At 32.7% G+C, this 15,778-nt stretch overlaps 1 protein-coding gene across 1 annotated transcript in view; it reads right to left on the bottom strand.

The window, feature by feature from the left end:
* Positions 1-242: 242 nt before the first annotated feature.
* The window catches only part of LOC132753198 (intraflagellar transport protein 122 homolog), a 29,815-nt gene continuing 14,279 nt past the window's right edge, over positions 243-15,778 (bottom strand). Inside the window, exons 13-28 of the mRNA XM_060743997.1 lie at positions 15,328-15,447; positions 14,223-14,341; positions 13,560-13,713; positions 12,844-13,005; positions 12,010-12,176; positions 11,266-11,437; positions 10,583-10,685; positions 9,826-9,966; positions 7,036-7,133; positions 6,282-6,382; positions 5,259-5,424; positions 4,142-4,253; positions 3,398-3,526; positions 2,898-2,983; positions 2,123-2,287; positions 243-1,331 (exon numbers count right to left, since the gene is read on the bottom strand). Coding sequence (XP_060599980.1) covers positions 1,251-1,331; positions 2,123-2,287; positions 2,898-2,983; positions 3,398-3,526; positions 4,142-4,253; positions 5,259-5,424; positions 6,282-6,382; positions 7,036-7,133; positions 9,826-9,966; positions 10,583-10,685; positions 11,266-11,437; positions 12,010-12,176; positions 12,844-13,005; positions 13,560-13,713; positions 14,223-14,341; positions 15,328-15,447 — 2,076 coding nt within the window. The 3' untranslated portion in view covers positions 243-1,250. The remainder of the gene's footprint in view (positions 1,332-2,122; positions 2,288-2,897; positions 2,984-3,397; positions 3,527-4,141; positions 4,254-5,258; positions 5,425-6,281; positions 6,383-7,035; positions 7,134-9,825; positions 9,967-10,582; positions 10,686-11,265; positions 11,438-12,009; positions 12,177-12,843; positions 13,006-13,559; positions 13,714-14,222; positions 14,342-15,327; positions 15,448-15,778) is intronic.

Genomic DNA, 15,778 nt, shown 5'->3' with positions numbered 1-15,778 from the left:
GTAATTGGGATATAATGTTTTGTATGGACCTCTAGACAGACTATATGTACCTCTACAAGTTTTGTCAATTTTTCGACATATTCGTTCACATTCATCATTGCTTTCTTCATGTTATTAGTATCTAATTCATTATTTAAAAAGATTCGGAGGAGAAATCTTAACTCATTTCCAAGGCTTATTGTGCTTTTACAGAGGGCCAAGTCATTTACACAAGGTCTGCAAACATAAGAGAGAAACAGCTGTAAAATTTTATCCATTATTTTATTAGAATATAAAAATCATTCATATGTGGAGGAAGAGTAGAGTTTTTTCAAAATAAATAAAGACTATTTACAAATATAAAATTAGATAATTCTTTAAAAAAAAATATGGAATCACAACCAGTATAACTAAAGACAAATTTCATGAAACAAATAACAAAATAAATAAACAAAGAGTTGATGTGTGAAAATTAATATAAAAAACAACTGAACCAAGCTGTAAAGTGTGGAAGGATGGAAGTAAATGATGTTTTTAAACTAAGAAATTAACATAACAGATCCATATTTCTGTATCAATACTTAAAATGTAATAACTGGTGTAAAGTACTGTTTTTTTCTACTTCAATGGTGCCGATTAAAGACACCTGGATATAGCAAATATTGATGGGTTTAGCAAAGGATACTTGAAGCTTTTGTAAAAAGAAAAGCTATTATTTAAATCATTTTAATCCTATTTCACAAGGATATTTCATTAAAATTCTAAGGATTAATTCTAGCATTGACCACTAATAAAATGTACACTTTATTCTACATTATCTTAATTGAATTATATAACAATTGTCTCTGAAAATGACAAGTTTTTATGTCTGAAGGTTTAAGTCTTCGAATTTAAACAATAATATTGAATAATAGTTAAATTAAAAAATATATCTGGATTTCATTTTAAAGTAACATGTCTTGAAGGCACAACAAATAAAACATTTGATATGTTTTTTTTTGTCTTGGACGGACTTTGTAGACAGTAGATTTTATTCCTCACCCCTGGCCCTCTGGGAAATTGCCTTTACTACAAGTATAGAGCAGGGCCAGTTTGCATATCCATGCAATTTGACCAGTCTCTGATCAATTTTTTCACATTGAAAGTTCAAAGTTCCAAATTCAAAACTCAAAGGTCCAGTTACACATATTCAGAGAGAAGGTTTAAACAAGCTGTTGAACACGGTGCACCATGAGGTCTCTCAGAGAGAATTTTAAGTTTCCACGTCAGATCTAGGATTCAATTTTGTGCCTGCAGAACGGGCAGTGACCATGTTGTAAATACTGTAGTTCAAAATCATCTGTGTGGAACAACTGAAATAAAAGTTCAACAGTTTGTAATATTACCAAAGGTACTTCATATATTTACTGAAACCAAAGGTATGAAACCATAATCTAATTTATTAAAATTATGTTGCAAATCATTGCTGGCATTTCCTTTTTGTGGTAATATCGTTATCTTATTGCAGTTTACGGGGTAACTCCCAAATTTGAAATGTGTTTTCTCTGTGTAATACTAATGAGATGACTGATTATCATATCTTTTTTAGTGTAACAGATAGATGAGAGAGCCATGGGGGGTTGCCGCTGAACATTTTTTTCGGGGCAAAAAAGGTAAAACCCATTATTTTTTTAAAAATTTTCCCCTTTCCCTGTTTTTTATTCTTTTTTTTTGGTTGGATTTAAAAAACATTTCAAAAAAGGGGTTTGGGGTCATTTTGGGGCTGGGGCTTTTGTGTTTGGGACAAAACCTCGGCCATAAAGGGGCATGTGTTTTCATCCATTTTTTATTAGGGTCCCAAATTTCATTTTAATTTTTTGAAACAACAAATATTAATACAGAAATCTGAATTAATTTTTCCCAAACAAATTAATTATCCGGGGTATGATTTGGAATCAGCAGTGAGGGGACAAAGCTTAAATTTGACCCCATTTTGGGAGATAAAAATATTAGGGGAATTTTTTTCCCGTCTCGCCAGAGGATAGAATTTAACCCAAAATAAAATGCTCGCCCTATTGGGCTAAGTAGACAAACTGAAATTTTATGTATAAAACTTTGTAAAATACTATAATACAACATTAAATAAAATAAGTGCTAGACTAACCTTTGAACAACTAGGACACATTGTTATCGTCACATCTGGTAACAGCGATCTGAAATATTGATGGCGCAGTGGTTTCGGCCATTTTCTGATGTAAACGTCTGCTCGAGACATCGTCTTTAACACGTTACGATTTACAATCACAGGTCTGAACTCTGTACTCTCTTGCTGTAAATACCAGATTATAATTATGTTATTTCATTATTATTTCAATTCAATCAGGGATAATGGTCTTACCCTGCAGTCTGGCAAGACTTTATATTGGTGGCTTTTCAATTATTTTGGCAATTTAATATTGAAACCTCTTAAACTAATAAATACAACTAAAAATTAATAGTATGGCAAGTCCATTTCACAAGTTCAGCGAAGTAAATAGTATTCTTATTCTATATTCGAGGCGAAATATCTCAGGAAATGAACTCTTGTATCAAAAAAAACAACACAAGAACGTCATATAAGGTGTTAATGCTGATCTATTCATAACAAATTTTCATAAAGTTAAGTTAAAAAAGGGAATAACTCAATAAAAATATTACTTTCGGGATAATATCCCTTGTCTAAGAACTATTTCTTATCATGATTATCCAGTGATGCAATTTTAATGTTGATAAATATAAAATCATCCCATTTAACAGGCAATTTTGGCCAAAAAATTTAGTTCAAGGGGGGATAACTCAAAAAATTATTGAGGAATTAACATTACAATTGTTTAGTTGTGTTTTTATTCTTTCTTTTTCCATGCTAATCATATGTTATACGATGATTTTGAAAAACTCACATCAAAGGTCATCAGTTTAGTAGAGAAAGGATCCTCTTCTTCAATCTCTTCCTCCTGTTCATCACCAAGTCTCAGTGACTGCATATCTTAAATCTAGGTCAAGGTCATTTCCCATTTTCATTTTAAAAGATTTTTGTGTATTTAATATATACTGATATATTCTATACAGACATTTGTTGAATGCATGTGTTTAGTTTTGTCAAATTTTTTATTGATGCAATAAATACATAAAATAGGATCTTAGACGATATATTTTCATCACAGATTTTCTAGAAAGTAAATGTTAAATGGCCCAGCAATTAAGTGTAATGAACTATAATTTCTGCAAGTATATGTAGTAGACGTTTATCTACTTAAGCATGACTTGGTATAAGTGAAATGAAATGAAAATTCTTTATGAAAGTGTAATAAATTATAATCTATACATAAATGCAATACTCTTTAATTCCTGTGCATGAGTACACATATAACAGAACACAATGTCTGCTAGATAAGGATACTGCCCATTCTAGATTCCTGCCAATTTTTCTCCTCTTTCTTTTCTTTAGGTATAGAAAGATCTAGAATCTGTATGGCCTCCTCATCTGTTATACCACTTTCTAACACAAACTCAACCAGGGGTAACACCTCTATAAAAATATCAAAATGTTGTTTGTATACAGTGTAAGAAAACTTCATTAAATGGGATAAATCTATCGTGGTAGAAAAAAAAGTTAATAAAATGCCTTTATATTAAAATAAACACTTAATACTAGGATGCAAGAATGGTCTTACATAGTTCAAATACTCAACTGCCCCTTGTGGCTGAGGGGTTGCCTTAAATGGTAGAAGCATTAGAATTTCAGCCAATGTTTTATCCTGCGTGATTGTAAGTGGCAATTGAATGGGTTCAAATTACCGGTGACAATGCATCTCATAGCTACAGCAGGTGAACTACTTTTGACCACTGATGTTACTTAAAATTTGTAGCACCCAAGGTTAGCAAGAATCAGTACCTAAACTATTTAACCTTTGCCTGTGGGCCGCAAAACATTTTACACATACAACCAGTACAGACCAATACATCGGCCAACACATCTGATCATAGTCTGCTATGTCCACTTTTAAACCAATTAATGCTTAAAAATTGTCCTTTAAATGACAAATGATTTTTATCTAGATTGAAAGGTGGACAAATCCATCTATTTTATTAAGTAAGGATTGGTAACTGGAAATAAAATAAGCAAACAATTCTTTAAACTCACCAAAGGAGACAAAGGAATGTACGAACGGTTGTTTACAGTTGATACACTGACTACCTCCATTATTCAGTAGTGGATTAGTCGTCGAACATCTGTAACACATCGGCAACAACTCCTGAAAATAACAATATAATATAAGAATTTTTTAGCACAATTGCAGTATTTATATACTAGTGAATTGTTTAGTATACAATATACTAGTGAATTGTTTAGTATACCCTCCATAGGCATTGTAGGAATCCTGATTCTGTGCATGTGCTGTCTATTTAATCCTCAATTAATTTACAACTTCTCTACATAATTCATTTGAATTAGAAGTGGAGGAGACAACCATCTTTAAATTGTAACAGAAAGACATGAAATGTGCCAAGAGTCTACAGACTGCCAGCTTTCTCTTATGTGGTAACAGTTCTGGCTAAATTTCCTGTGATATAAATCTACAAAGAGTTTTCTGTGTATAAATACAACAATGTATAGCACATGACTTTAATATATGAGCCACGTCAAGACAAAACCAACATAATGGGTTTGCGACCAGCATGAATCCAGACCAGCCTGCGCATCAGCAGAGTCTGATCAGGATCCATGCTGTTCGCTATCAGTTTCTCTACTTGTAATAGAGTTGGTAGGCGAACAGCATGGATCCTGATCAGACTGCGCAGATGCGCAGGCTGGTCTGGATCCATGCTGGTGGCAAACTTATTATGTTGGTTTTGTCATGATGCGGCTCATTTATCTTTATACAGTGTTGCTCTATGACACAGGGTGTCACTAAATTGGTAAAATATCACTGAAGAAAGTTTACAATCATAATCACTGAGATATTAGATAATTAACTAATGCCTTCTATAAATACTAATTCCTTATTTACAACTGTTTAATTGAACCCCTGAAATCCTGTGCATGCGTAGTGATTAAATGAACTTCAGCCTCTGGCAACAGTTCCAAATATCACTGATACCTTGGGGCAACAGTTTTGACTGCTCCACAATCAACCATAAAAAGATGTATACTAAATATCAAGATGCCTTAAACCTATCAATATCCACTAATATAAACATTTACATGAAACTTTCTGAACAAAAATTTTAGATCACAAATAAGAAGGTTAAGTCATTACCTCCCCATCTAAGAAGGGCTTAGATCTGATAATGATACTCCCTAGATCTACTGCCTCCTGGAACCTTGGTGGAACTCGAGTGTTCTGTAGTTTCTCGTAGGCATATCGAGCTAGTTTATACGCCCCTAGGTTTTTACTCTGCTTTGCTAGTGCATATAATGTGCCACTGTGTTACATTAAGGATAATATTGCCATGAACTATAACTATAATAACCTGCTTATTTTAATTGATTTCGTTTATCTCACATGAACAAAAAACTATTAAGCAAATGGAATTAAAATCTTCAAGCTATGTCACTCTTGAGATTCGTAGCCAGTCATCTTTAAGTCATTCACCTATGCATACAAGAAATATTGTCTCAAGCACAATTCATTTTTGTGCAGTGACATGTTCTTTACACAAACAGAATACTTGCAAATATGGATCGTTATATTTTGTAAATTTTTCTATTTACATTATCAAAGACCTCTTATTTATCATTAATATCAACAAGATAAAGATCATGGCCTTTATAACTGTTAAATTAGGCTCTCTGAATTAAGTTAGTATATTCAAGTGAGTTTTGCTGTCAATTATTAAAGATAAAAGAAAGTCAAATTATATGGCATCTGCTAAGTGTGCAGACCTCTTAAAGTTAAAGTCTCCTAATATAACAGTTGTGTAGAAAATTGAAGAAAAGGAATAAATTTTCACATACATGACTATAGATGGGGGTCATTTCTAATTTAGTTTATGCTTAGATAAGATAACAATCTATCACAATTCTATCATATTCATGTAACATAGTTAAGATATTTTAGATATTGGTGGTATAATATGATTTTCCTTTATAAATATGATAGAATTTGACAGTTCACCTAAATCAGCTGTTTATATTACATTTTTCATATTTTGTCAATTACCAGTATATGAAATAGAATATTGATCCCCGAATGGCTGCCACTTTTGGAAAAGGGAGGTAAATCTTGTAAATATCTGGAACTATCTATAACTTTTTAGTGACATATATGGAAAAAGGATACGCTTTAGAAATACCATGTGGAATGTTATCATGCATCTGATGTAACAAGTAACGTGAAATGTTAAACAACGCCTCCGGAAGATGTGACGTAAACGGCTCATCCTGAAATAATATAAATAATACAACAATGATTTTCATATTCAACATCAGTTTTACATAATTCCCGCACAAAATACTAAAAGAGTGTGAAGCATTATAGAGTGAAGGTGGACAGATATTTCAGGAAGAAACAACATGTATATAATTCACGTCTCATTATTCAACATGTACATGAATATTTCATTTCAGCATCCCTCAAAAACTCTTAAGAATCCAAATACATTAGAATTTAAATTAATTCACATTAAATTGATTAAACAGATATTTGCTATCACAATAAATATAACTTCACATCAAAAACTTCATAAAACCTATTTCTATAAAACAACTAGTTTTTATTACCATCTTTATAATTATAGAAACAAATAAACTTAATTTTTGGATAAGCCTCAGTTACAAGAATTTATATAAACCGGAATGTGAAAAGTTCTTGTTACTAATGTGTATCCGTTCCTACATCAGTACTGATGCCATATGAGGACACATAGCTATGGCCGTTTTAGGGCTCAAACCTGAGAACCCGAGACACCTTTAACAACAGGCTATTGGTCTTTTTTTTCAAAATGCATTTTTCCCCCAATTTATCAAAGATGCTCACTTGGCCTCTATATTAAACCTTACAAAAATAAGTGTTAGTTACCAGGGTGTAAACTTACTGTGTATCTCTGAATGGAATGGTAAGCATAATACATGTCGGCTTTCCTCTGGAAATCATAAAATTTGGGCAACATCTCGTCACTCTTGTCTGGTTCTTCTATAAAAACACAAAATAATCTGCTGTATACAATCATATTATGTCTGTTATTACATTTCTTATGTTTAATTTTCAGTCTGGTAGTGGCAATTGATTCTACCCAAAGTGGACAGAATGGACTAAGATCTGCTGGTACATCCATGCATGTCATATCTGTTTGCACTGTTTGCTATTCACTCATTTAATATTCTGAATTTTTCCGTAAAAATTAAAGGGTAAAACAAAAAGTGAGCCTAAACAAGAGCTGTCGGTAGGACAGCAACGCTCGACTATTCTAAGTGCTTGAAAGTAAAACAAGAGGGCCATGATGGCCCTGAGGTCGCTCACCTGTATATAGGCCCCCCCAACCCCCAACGTTGCAGGGCCAATTTAACCCAAGGGCTTTTATTTGCACAAACATGGTAGACACCCATAAGAAGATGTTTCATGCTAAACATCTAAGCTCTTGCTCATTGGGCTTTTCAAAAGTAGATTTTTTTTTAAAGTTTTTACTATACACATATAGTTAAAAACAATGACACCCCTGGGGCCGGACCAGTTTTGACCCCAGGGCTTTTATTTGAACAAACTTTGTAGACACTTACTAGAAGTTGTTTCATGCTTAATATCTAAACTCTAGCTATTTGGGTTTTTTCAAAGAAGATTTTAAGTTTTTGCTATACACATATAAAGAAAATCAATGACGCCCGGGGCGAGGCCAATTTTGACCCCAGGTCTTTTATTTGAACAAACTTTGTAGACACTCACTAAAAGATGTTTCATGCTTAATATCTTAACTCTAGCTATTTGGGTTTTTTTCAAAGAAGATTTTTTAAGTTTTTGCTATACACATAATTATAAGGAAAATCAATGACCCCCGGGGGGGGGGGTGCCAATTTTGACCCCAGGGCTTTTATTTGAACAAACTTGGTAGACACCTATTAGAACATGTTTGATGCTAAATATCTTAGCCATAGCTCTTTGAGTTCTTTAAAAGAAGATTTTTTAAGTTTTTACTATATGCAATTAGGGAAAATCAATGACCCCCTGGGTCGGGGCCAATTTTGACCCCAGGGCTTTTATTTGAACAAACTTGGTAGACACTTATTAGAACATGTTTCATGCTAAATATCTTAGCTCTAACTCTTTTGGTTCTTTAAAAGAAGATTTTTTAAGTTTTACTATATGCATATAGGGAAAATCAATGACCCCCTGGGGCGGGGCCAATTTTGACCCCAGGGCTTTATTTAAACAAACTTGGTAGACACCTATTAGAACATGTTTCAAGCTCAATATCTTAGCCATAGCTCTTTGAGTTCTTTAAAAGAAATTTTTTTAAGTTTTTACTATATGCATTAAGGGAAAATCAATGACCCCCCGGGCGGGGCCAATTTTGACCCCAGGGCTTTTATTTGAACAAACTTGGTAGACACCCATTAGAACATGTTTCATGCTAAATATCTTAGCATTAGCTCTTTGGGTTCTTTAATAGAAGATTATTTAAGTTTTTACTATATGCATATAGGGAAAATCAATGACCCCCCGGGGCGGGGCAAATTTTGACCCAAGGGCTTTTATTTGAACAAACTTGGAAGACACTCACTAGAAGATGTTTCATGCCAAATATCTAAGCTCTAGCTCTAATGGTTTTTTAAAAGAAGATATTTAAAGTTTTTTCTTTCGGTTGCTATGGCAACCAGAGTTCAGCATGGAATTAAATTCTTTGAACAATTTTTAAAGGTGACCACCAAAGAAACATTCCTGTGAAGTTTGGATGAAATTGGCTTAGTGGTTTATGAGGAGATGTCATTTAAAGTAAAAGTTTACGGACAGACGGACGCCGGACGAAAAGCGATCACAAAAGCTCACCCTGTCACTTTGTGACAGGTGAGCAAAAAAAATGCTTGATACAGTTACCTCCTCCTGTTTACAGGTTGGGGTAATGATGGTGAACAAGTGTGCAAAGTTTCAAAGCCATATGTCAATGAACTTTGAAAATATTTGAGGTATTACAAAAACTTTAACATAAGTGGTTACGCCGACGAAGTCAAAAAAGGGGCATAATTCTGTCAAAATGCTTGATAGAGTTACCTCCTCCTGTCTACAAGTTGGGGTCATGATGGTGAACAAGTGTGCAAAGTTTCAAAGCCATATGTTAATGGACTTTGAAAATATTTGAGGTATTACAAAAACTTTAACATTAATTCTAAGTCGAAAAAGGGGCATAATTCTGTCAAAATGCTTGATAGAATTACCTCCTCCTGTCTACAGGTTGGGGTCATGATGGTGAACAAGTGTGCAAAGTTTCAAAGCCATATGTCAATGGACTTTGAAAATATTTGAACTATTACAAAAACTTTAACATAAGTGGTTACGCCGACGCCGACGCTCGGGTCACTGCAATAGCTCTACTTATTCTTATCGAATAGTCGAGCTAAAAAAGTGTTGGAGCATCACGCTAAATACAGTATTCAGGTATATTCAAGGTGCTTGAATGATAAAATGCTTTAATCTACACCTAATTTACACCTGCCAAAGTGAGCTTTAATTCGTGTAATTCATCTCTTCACACCAAAGTATATACAATAATGAATGAAAATGATATAAGATCCAACAGATAAATGCAATATTTTTCTACTTTGTGATCATGATTTTTACAAGCGTCTAGAGTAACTGTTCCAACACTGTAGTGAGTTAAATCCTTAATCATTACCTCTAGCTATATCTAAGCACTGTATGGAGAGTTTCCAGAAATAGTAGCCTGCATCATTAAATCTACTCTCTACCACTGCATTGTGTGTTAACTGTTCTAAAACTTTCACTGCCTCCGCTTGTAGGCCTGCCTTGTGGAATGCTGAAACAAACCAAAGTTAATAGTTCTCAATAATTGTTCCATTTTTATTGCTCATCATATAAACCAGGTAAACATATATAAATCATTGATTGTAGTTGTATTTTTTTTATCGTAATCTACATTAGTAGAGCGTAGGTTATTCATCAGAAAAGTATTTCACATAATATGGCCTCCCATTAAGTTTCAAATTTTGGAAGTCACAGACTGCATCATCTCTGATATTGGAAGTCACATTATATAAGTAAAGAAGATTGGAAGTCACAAGCCAAAATCAATGAGTAAATGACTCCCAAACTTCTATTAACCGAAGCCCTGCATATTAACAAACACTGTTTTACACTGGAATTAATTTGACATGACTAACTCATTCTATAGATAACTACAGTTACAGAGTTTTTATGTCAAGTTGGGTTTGAAATAGCTGCTGACAGACCTAGTTGATAATGTTAAACTGATGCCTTATGTCATAACAGTTTATTGTAGGGAATAGCTTTGAGTAAAAAATGTGTTTAAACCAGGTAGCTATGAATGACATAATAAAAATCAAATTCATAAAGACAATTCATATGTCTCAGTTAATACAAACTTATATCAAGTGCAGATGTTGTTTATATACCTTGTTGAGCCTCTTCAAATCTGTCATTTTCTGCCAACCACTGGGCATATGGTACATACACATCTTCTTTGTATTCTGGGTGTTTTTCTACCAGGGTAAATGCCTGTAAATTAAAATTTCATAATACTCTTAGATGCATGTACATATTTTTTGTGGAGTCTTACACTGCACCAACACTGTGAATTTCAGATAGCAGCTTTTAAGCTTTAGTTGCAGAGAGACATCAGGTGCCCTCCATGCATTATTTGAGGCATAAAACGGCACCAGAGTCAGAACCACAGACATTGCCTATGCTAGCTTGATAGCTTCCTTATCATACCAAATTTACAATGCGAGACCCATAAAAACGATACAGTTATCAAAATGAAGTGACATGTATTATAAATAGATTCTGCTCTAAATGTTGTTGTTGACAGAGCAGTTATGCTTTGGCCACTCCACACCTGGCATCAAATACTTTATTTCAGAAATAAAAACATATTTACTATATATACACAAAGACAAATATATAATGCAGAAGAAAAACCGAATCTGAAGAAAACTTGATTTTTTCATTCCGAAAAGTACAGTATAGCCATAACATTATATATTATAATAATGATACATGTATATCCATGAATAAGGAAATGTTGTTATTTGAAAGAATCAACATTTCAGTATAAGATTGAATAATGTATACTAACATCTTCCCAGTGTTTAGCTTCCACATGCAACATGATCAGTGATTTATGATCTCCCATTTTACTAAACACCTCGGCAGCGTAACCATATTGTTCCAGTTTACCCAGGTGATGTGCACATCGTGATAATGACTCTCTGTCAGCCTTGTCTAATTTTCTCGCTAAATCTATCAACCTGTAATTAGATAAATATATTCCTTTTGTTTGTATAGGATGCCTTATGTTTGCTCCATAACCCTTAAAGGTGTTTAGGATGATAAGACTGCCTGCCGTTGCAAGTTAATTAATCTCAAAAACTTGTTTTTGTTTTTCTTTTTTTGCTGGTTAGGTTTCAAGATCCACTGACATTGTACAGTTCAGATGTCAATTGTCTAGCTTTAATGGTGGAATAGCATTTTTTGCATTATTTCATGCAAGTAAAACCATCAATCTTTTGTTCTAATATTTATCATATATGCCAACACCTTTTGTAAAACAATTAATATTCAGGTTCAAGCTATAGTAGAATGGACTCATGGTGCAAAGTTTTTACGTTATAAGGAGTCAAAACTTAAAAAAAAAAATAAAAAAAAATCATAAAATCAGGCAATTGAGCTAACTAAAAGAACATTTTTGTTGCTTACAATAACCCTGTAATTTGCCAACATGATAAGTAGATAAACAAATGAGTTATTTTCTTCATCACTTGCAATTTGACCTTTGACCTTATGCTAGATGAATAAAGTAGTAAGAATGAAAGGATCGTACATTTCCGACCATCCGTGATCACCAATTATCTCTATGGCCTTCACATATTCCCCGGCACTAATGTACATCTCAGCTGCTGCCTTGGGTTCATTACTGCTCTTTGCCCAGTCAGCTTGTTTTGTTATCAACATTTTCTTATCCATAGGATCTCCAGAACCAATAAACTCCTGTTAGAGAAAAAAATACATTACATACATGTATATATTAGTCATTTAACTTAAATGCTTGTAATATGTTAGTAGGTGAACATTTAGTCAAGTATATTTAAATCTCTCCAAGCACATAGAAGATATGTTCCGGACAAAACTGGACGAAGCCTGGCCATCTGGTGTGCACCCGTAATACAACCAGTTTTCAATTGGGCGTAAAGAAAATTAAACTGTGACCAATTTATTGAAATAGAAGAAAAATTCTATCAAAACAACATGATATAAAATTTCTGTATTGTTCATGTCTATTTAATAAAAATAAAAACTTTTAACATTCTCTTTTAAATATTTTTTTTTTCGACTGTTTGAACTGCATTACAAAAAGGTAGCATAAACACTACATAAAGGTAGCATAAACATTACATAAAGGTAGCATAAACATTACATAAAGGTAGCATAAACATTACATAAAGGTAGCATAAACACTACATAAAGGTAGCATAAACATTACATAAAGGTAGCATAAACATTACATAAAGGTAGCATAAACATTACATAAAGGTAGCATAAACATTACATAAAGGTAGCATAAACACTACATAAAGGTAGCATAAACACTACATAAAGGTAGCATAAACATTACATAAAGGTAGCATAAAAACGAGTACCCAAATAATGATCTTACCTTCGCATAGTCAAACATTCTGAGATCTGTATACATGTTCATTGCCTTGTGTTCTTGTCCAGATTTCTTGAACAATTTCGCCGCCTCATGGAATTTTCCTTGGTAACCATAAACATCTCCGAGGAACACCATATTGTCATTCTCACCACGTTTCTTACGCTCCTGTAGGATGTTAAATATATATTTTTTAATTTACAATAATAATAATAATAATAATTTACAGTAATATTTGACTATTTTCACTCTCTAATAATCCCATTTATATATGACACAATGAAGTGTATTTATGTTTACTTCTCGAGAAGCATTTAAACTCTGAATATAATTATATCAGGTGAAAAACATATGATAGTTTATTGACTGGTTATTTGTTCAAAATAATAAGAGGTTAATAATCGGTCACGTGACACTCATAATCAGTTGAAATTACAGGCAATTTTGTGACTATATATACATGTAGTAACAAGTGTATTAATATGCATTCATTTGCAGCACTAAACTTTGCTCCAGTTGTTGATTTTTCTTGTTTCGTTTAAAATTCAAGTTGCAGCAAATAAAGTCAGGGCAACACAAACAGCTGACCATAAAAGCCTTTAAACTAAAATGATCTTTCAAATTTTCATTAACATAAAATTGCCAATGACAACCAAATTTGCAAAATGCTATTTCTCAAGAAATAGATTTTCAAAAATATCTTTACAGAGCATTGTCTATACCTCAATATTGTGAATAAGCTCCAGATATCTCAGGTCACGGATCCTGATGAATGCTTTCTTGGCAGTATCGAAGTCGAGACCTTCGAGAGCTTCATGTGCGAGAGTCTCCCAGTCACCGTCTGTCACACCCAGACATGCTACCTTGTAGGCATCCCTGAAAAATTACATTTTCTTGTTTTATAAAACTTGGCAATCATTTAAAAGGTTAACTAAAAACATATCACAAGTACTAGTGAGAACTGTCCTTATGTTATTTTTTTGTCAAAAAACTTTCAAAATCAAAGCTTTAACTATGAAACACACATAAAAAGTCATCATTTTCACTTCATTTCAAATTCTAAACAAATGTAATTGATAACTGTATTCTTATACCACCTATCAACACCTATTTTGCAGTCATTGAAATTTGAATCATTAAAATGTAACATGTTGTCAGACATAACAATAATTTCACATCTAATTTTTTGCAGATTTTGCAAATTCACATCCAAACATGTTCTGAAAAGTAATCATACATTATTCAAATGCACACTCAGATAACAAGTAATTTATGAGGCTGCAAATCTTATTGCAAAATTTCAGCACATCGTCACACTATGATATAAATAGTATTACACAATAAAAGATGAAATCATGTGACATATCATTATAGACTATACTGACTTGAAGAGTTTTTTCTCCAGGTACTGGTACATTGGAGCAGACTGTGGAACATCAACAGATGACATGGAGTAGATATGTAGACAAAATATCTTGGACCCACTGAATCCTACCACAAAACCCTAAAAATATAACATATACAATAAAACCTTTGCATAGCAACCCTCTGTAAAGCAGTAACCTTTATACAACAATAGTATCAACTCTTCTTAAAGATTTCAAAACAAATTTAACCTCTCTAGAGCAACACCTCTCAATAACAACCAAAATCTCCGAGAGGGTGTTGCTTTGCAAAGGTTGAACAATATTATACAACTATCTATAATTAGTTTTTAACTATAGTGAAATCTTAAATTTCAAACAAATATTTCAGCTCTTATACATCAACAGAATATCAAGTTTAGGAGAGTGGAGACGTGACATTCTAAAAAACCATCACATCTTACATACAGATTTTAAGAAATATTCAGATCGTATTGAAAACTAGTTAGCAATACATTGTCCAGTTCCAAATTCAAAGCAGGCCAAGTCCATTTTGACATTGTTTAGTATGAAAAGAATTGTCAGCATAAAAAAACATTTGAATAAGATTATACATTCTTAAGTAAAATGCTGCTATTCATTTTAATACATCTTTAACAAATCCAGGTAAGGTTGTTCACTTTAATCTTAAGTATGAAGATTTTTACATAATTGTTTGCTGATTTAAAATCATCAAAACAGGAGTAAAACATAGAGGAATATTCAAGTTTTTCTATAAATACAGAATATATTTTCATCAAGTGGTATAAAAATAAATATTTCATGAGTGGCAGTAGCCACAAGTGAAATATGATAATTTTCATAACACAAGATGAATTTTCTGTTTATTATATACAATTTTTCCTTTTTTACACATAACAATTTGATAGACTTCTTTTTTTAATTCTGTGTATATGCTTAATTAAGGAGAAAGTAGCCCAGCAAGATACCAGTGTAAATACAGAAAATATGTTTTACTGCAGTGAAAAAAATTTTTTTTTACAGTGAAAATACTTAAAATGAACATACACATTTTATTTCATCAATATTTAATTTATAGATGTATTTCATGAAACAATGCTTATACCTGTAGTTTCTGTTGATGGACAGGGAAATTGCTGGCTTTTATATTCAGTAAACCATTTCCAGAGAAACACAACATGTCCTCGTAGTGAGTGTTCCATGCCACACTGTTAGCATTAGGTTCCTGAAAAATAAAATTAAAGAGAAATTAACTTGAACCATCAGAATCTAATTAATGTGGAAAATAATCATCCCCTAAATATATTTTGGTGTCATGTCTAGATTGTCTTTGTGAATCATTCTTTTCCATTTTTTATTCACAATCATCTTGTTCAATTACTTGGCTTACAAGTGGAATTGCAATATTAGCAAACAGAACAGTGTAATTTTTATGACACAGTGTAAACTTTCAATTCACAAAAATTAACGAAGATAAAGTGTAATCTAAAGTATTGCAGCATGGCCGAGTGGTTAATAGGTCAGATTAGAAATCTAAGGATTACTAGCCCCATGGA

The sequence above is a fragment of the Ruditapes philippinarum genome, unplaced genomic scaffold, assembly GCF_026571515.1.
Source record: "Ruditapes philippinarum isolate M1 unplaced genomic scaffold, ASM2657151v2 ctg1911_1_1_1_1, whole genome shotgun sequence".
NCBI classification, from domain to species: domain Eukaryota; kingdom Metazoa; phylum Mollusca; class Bivalvia; order Venerida; family Veneridae; genus Ruditapes; species Ruditapes philippinarum.
Note: the sequence above shows the minus strand (reverse complement) of the source record. Positions and strands in the feature narration are given on the sequence as shown.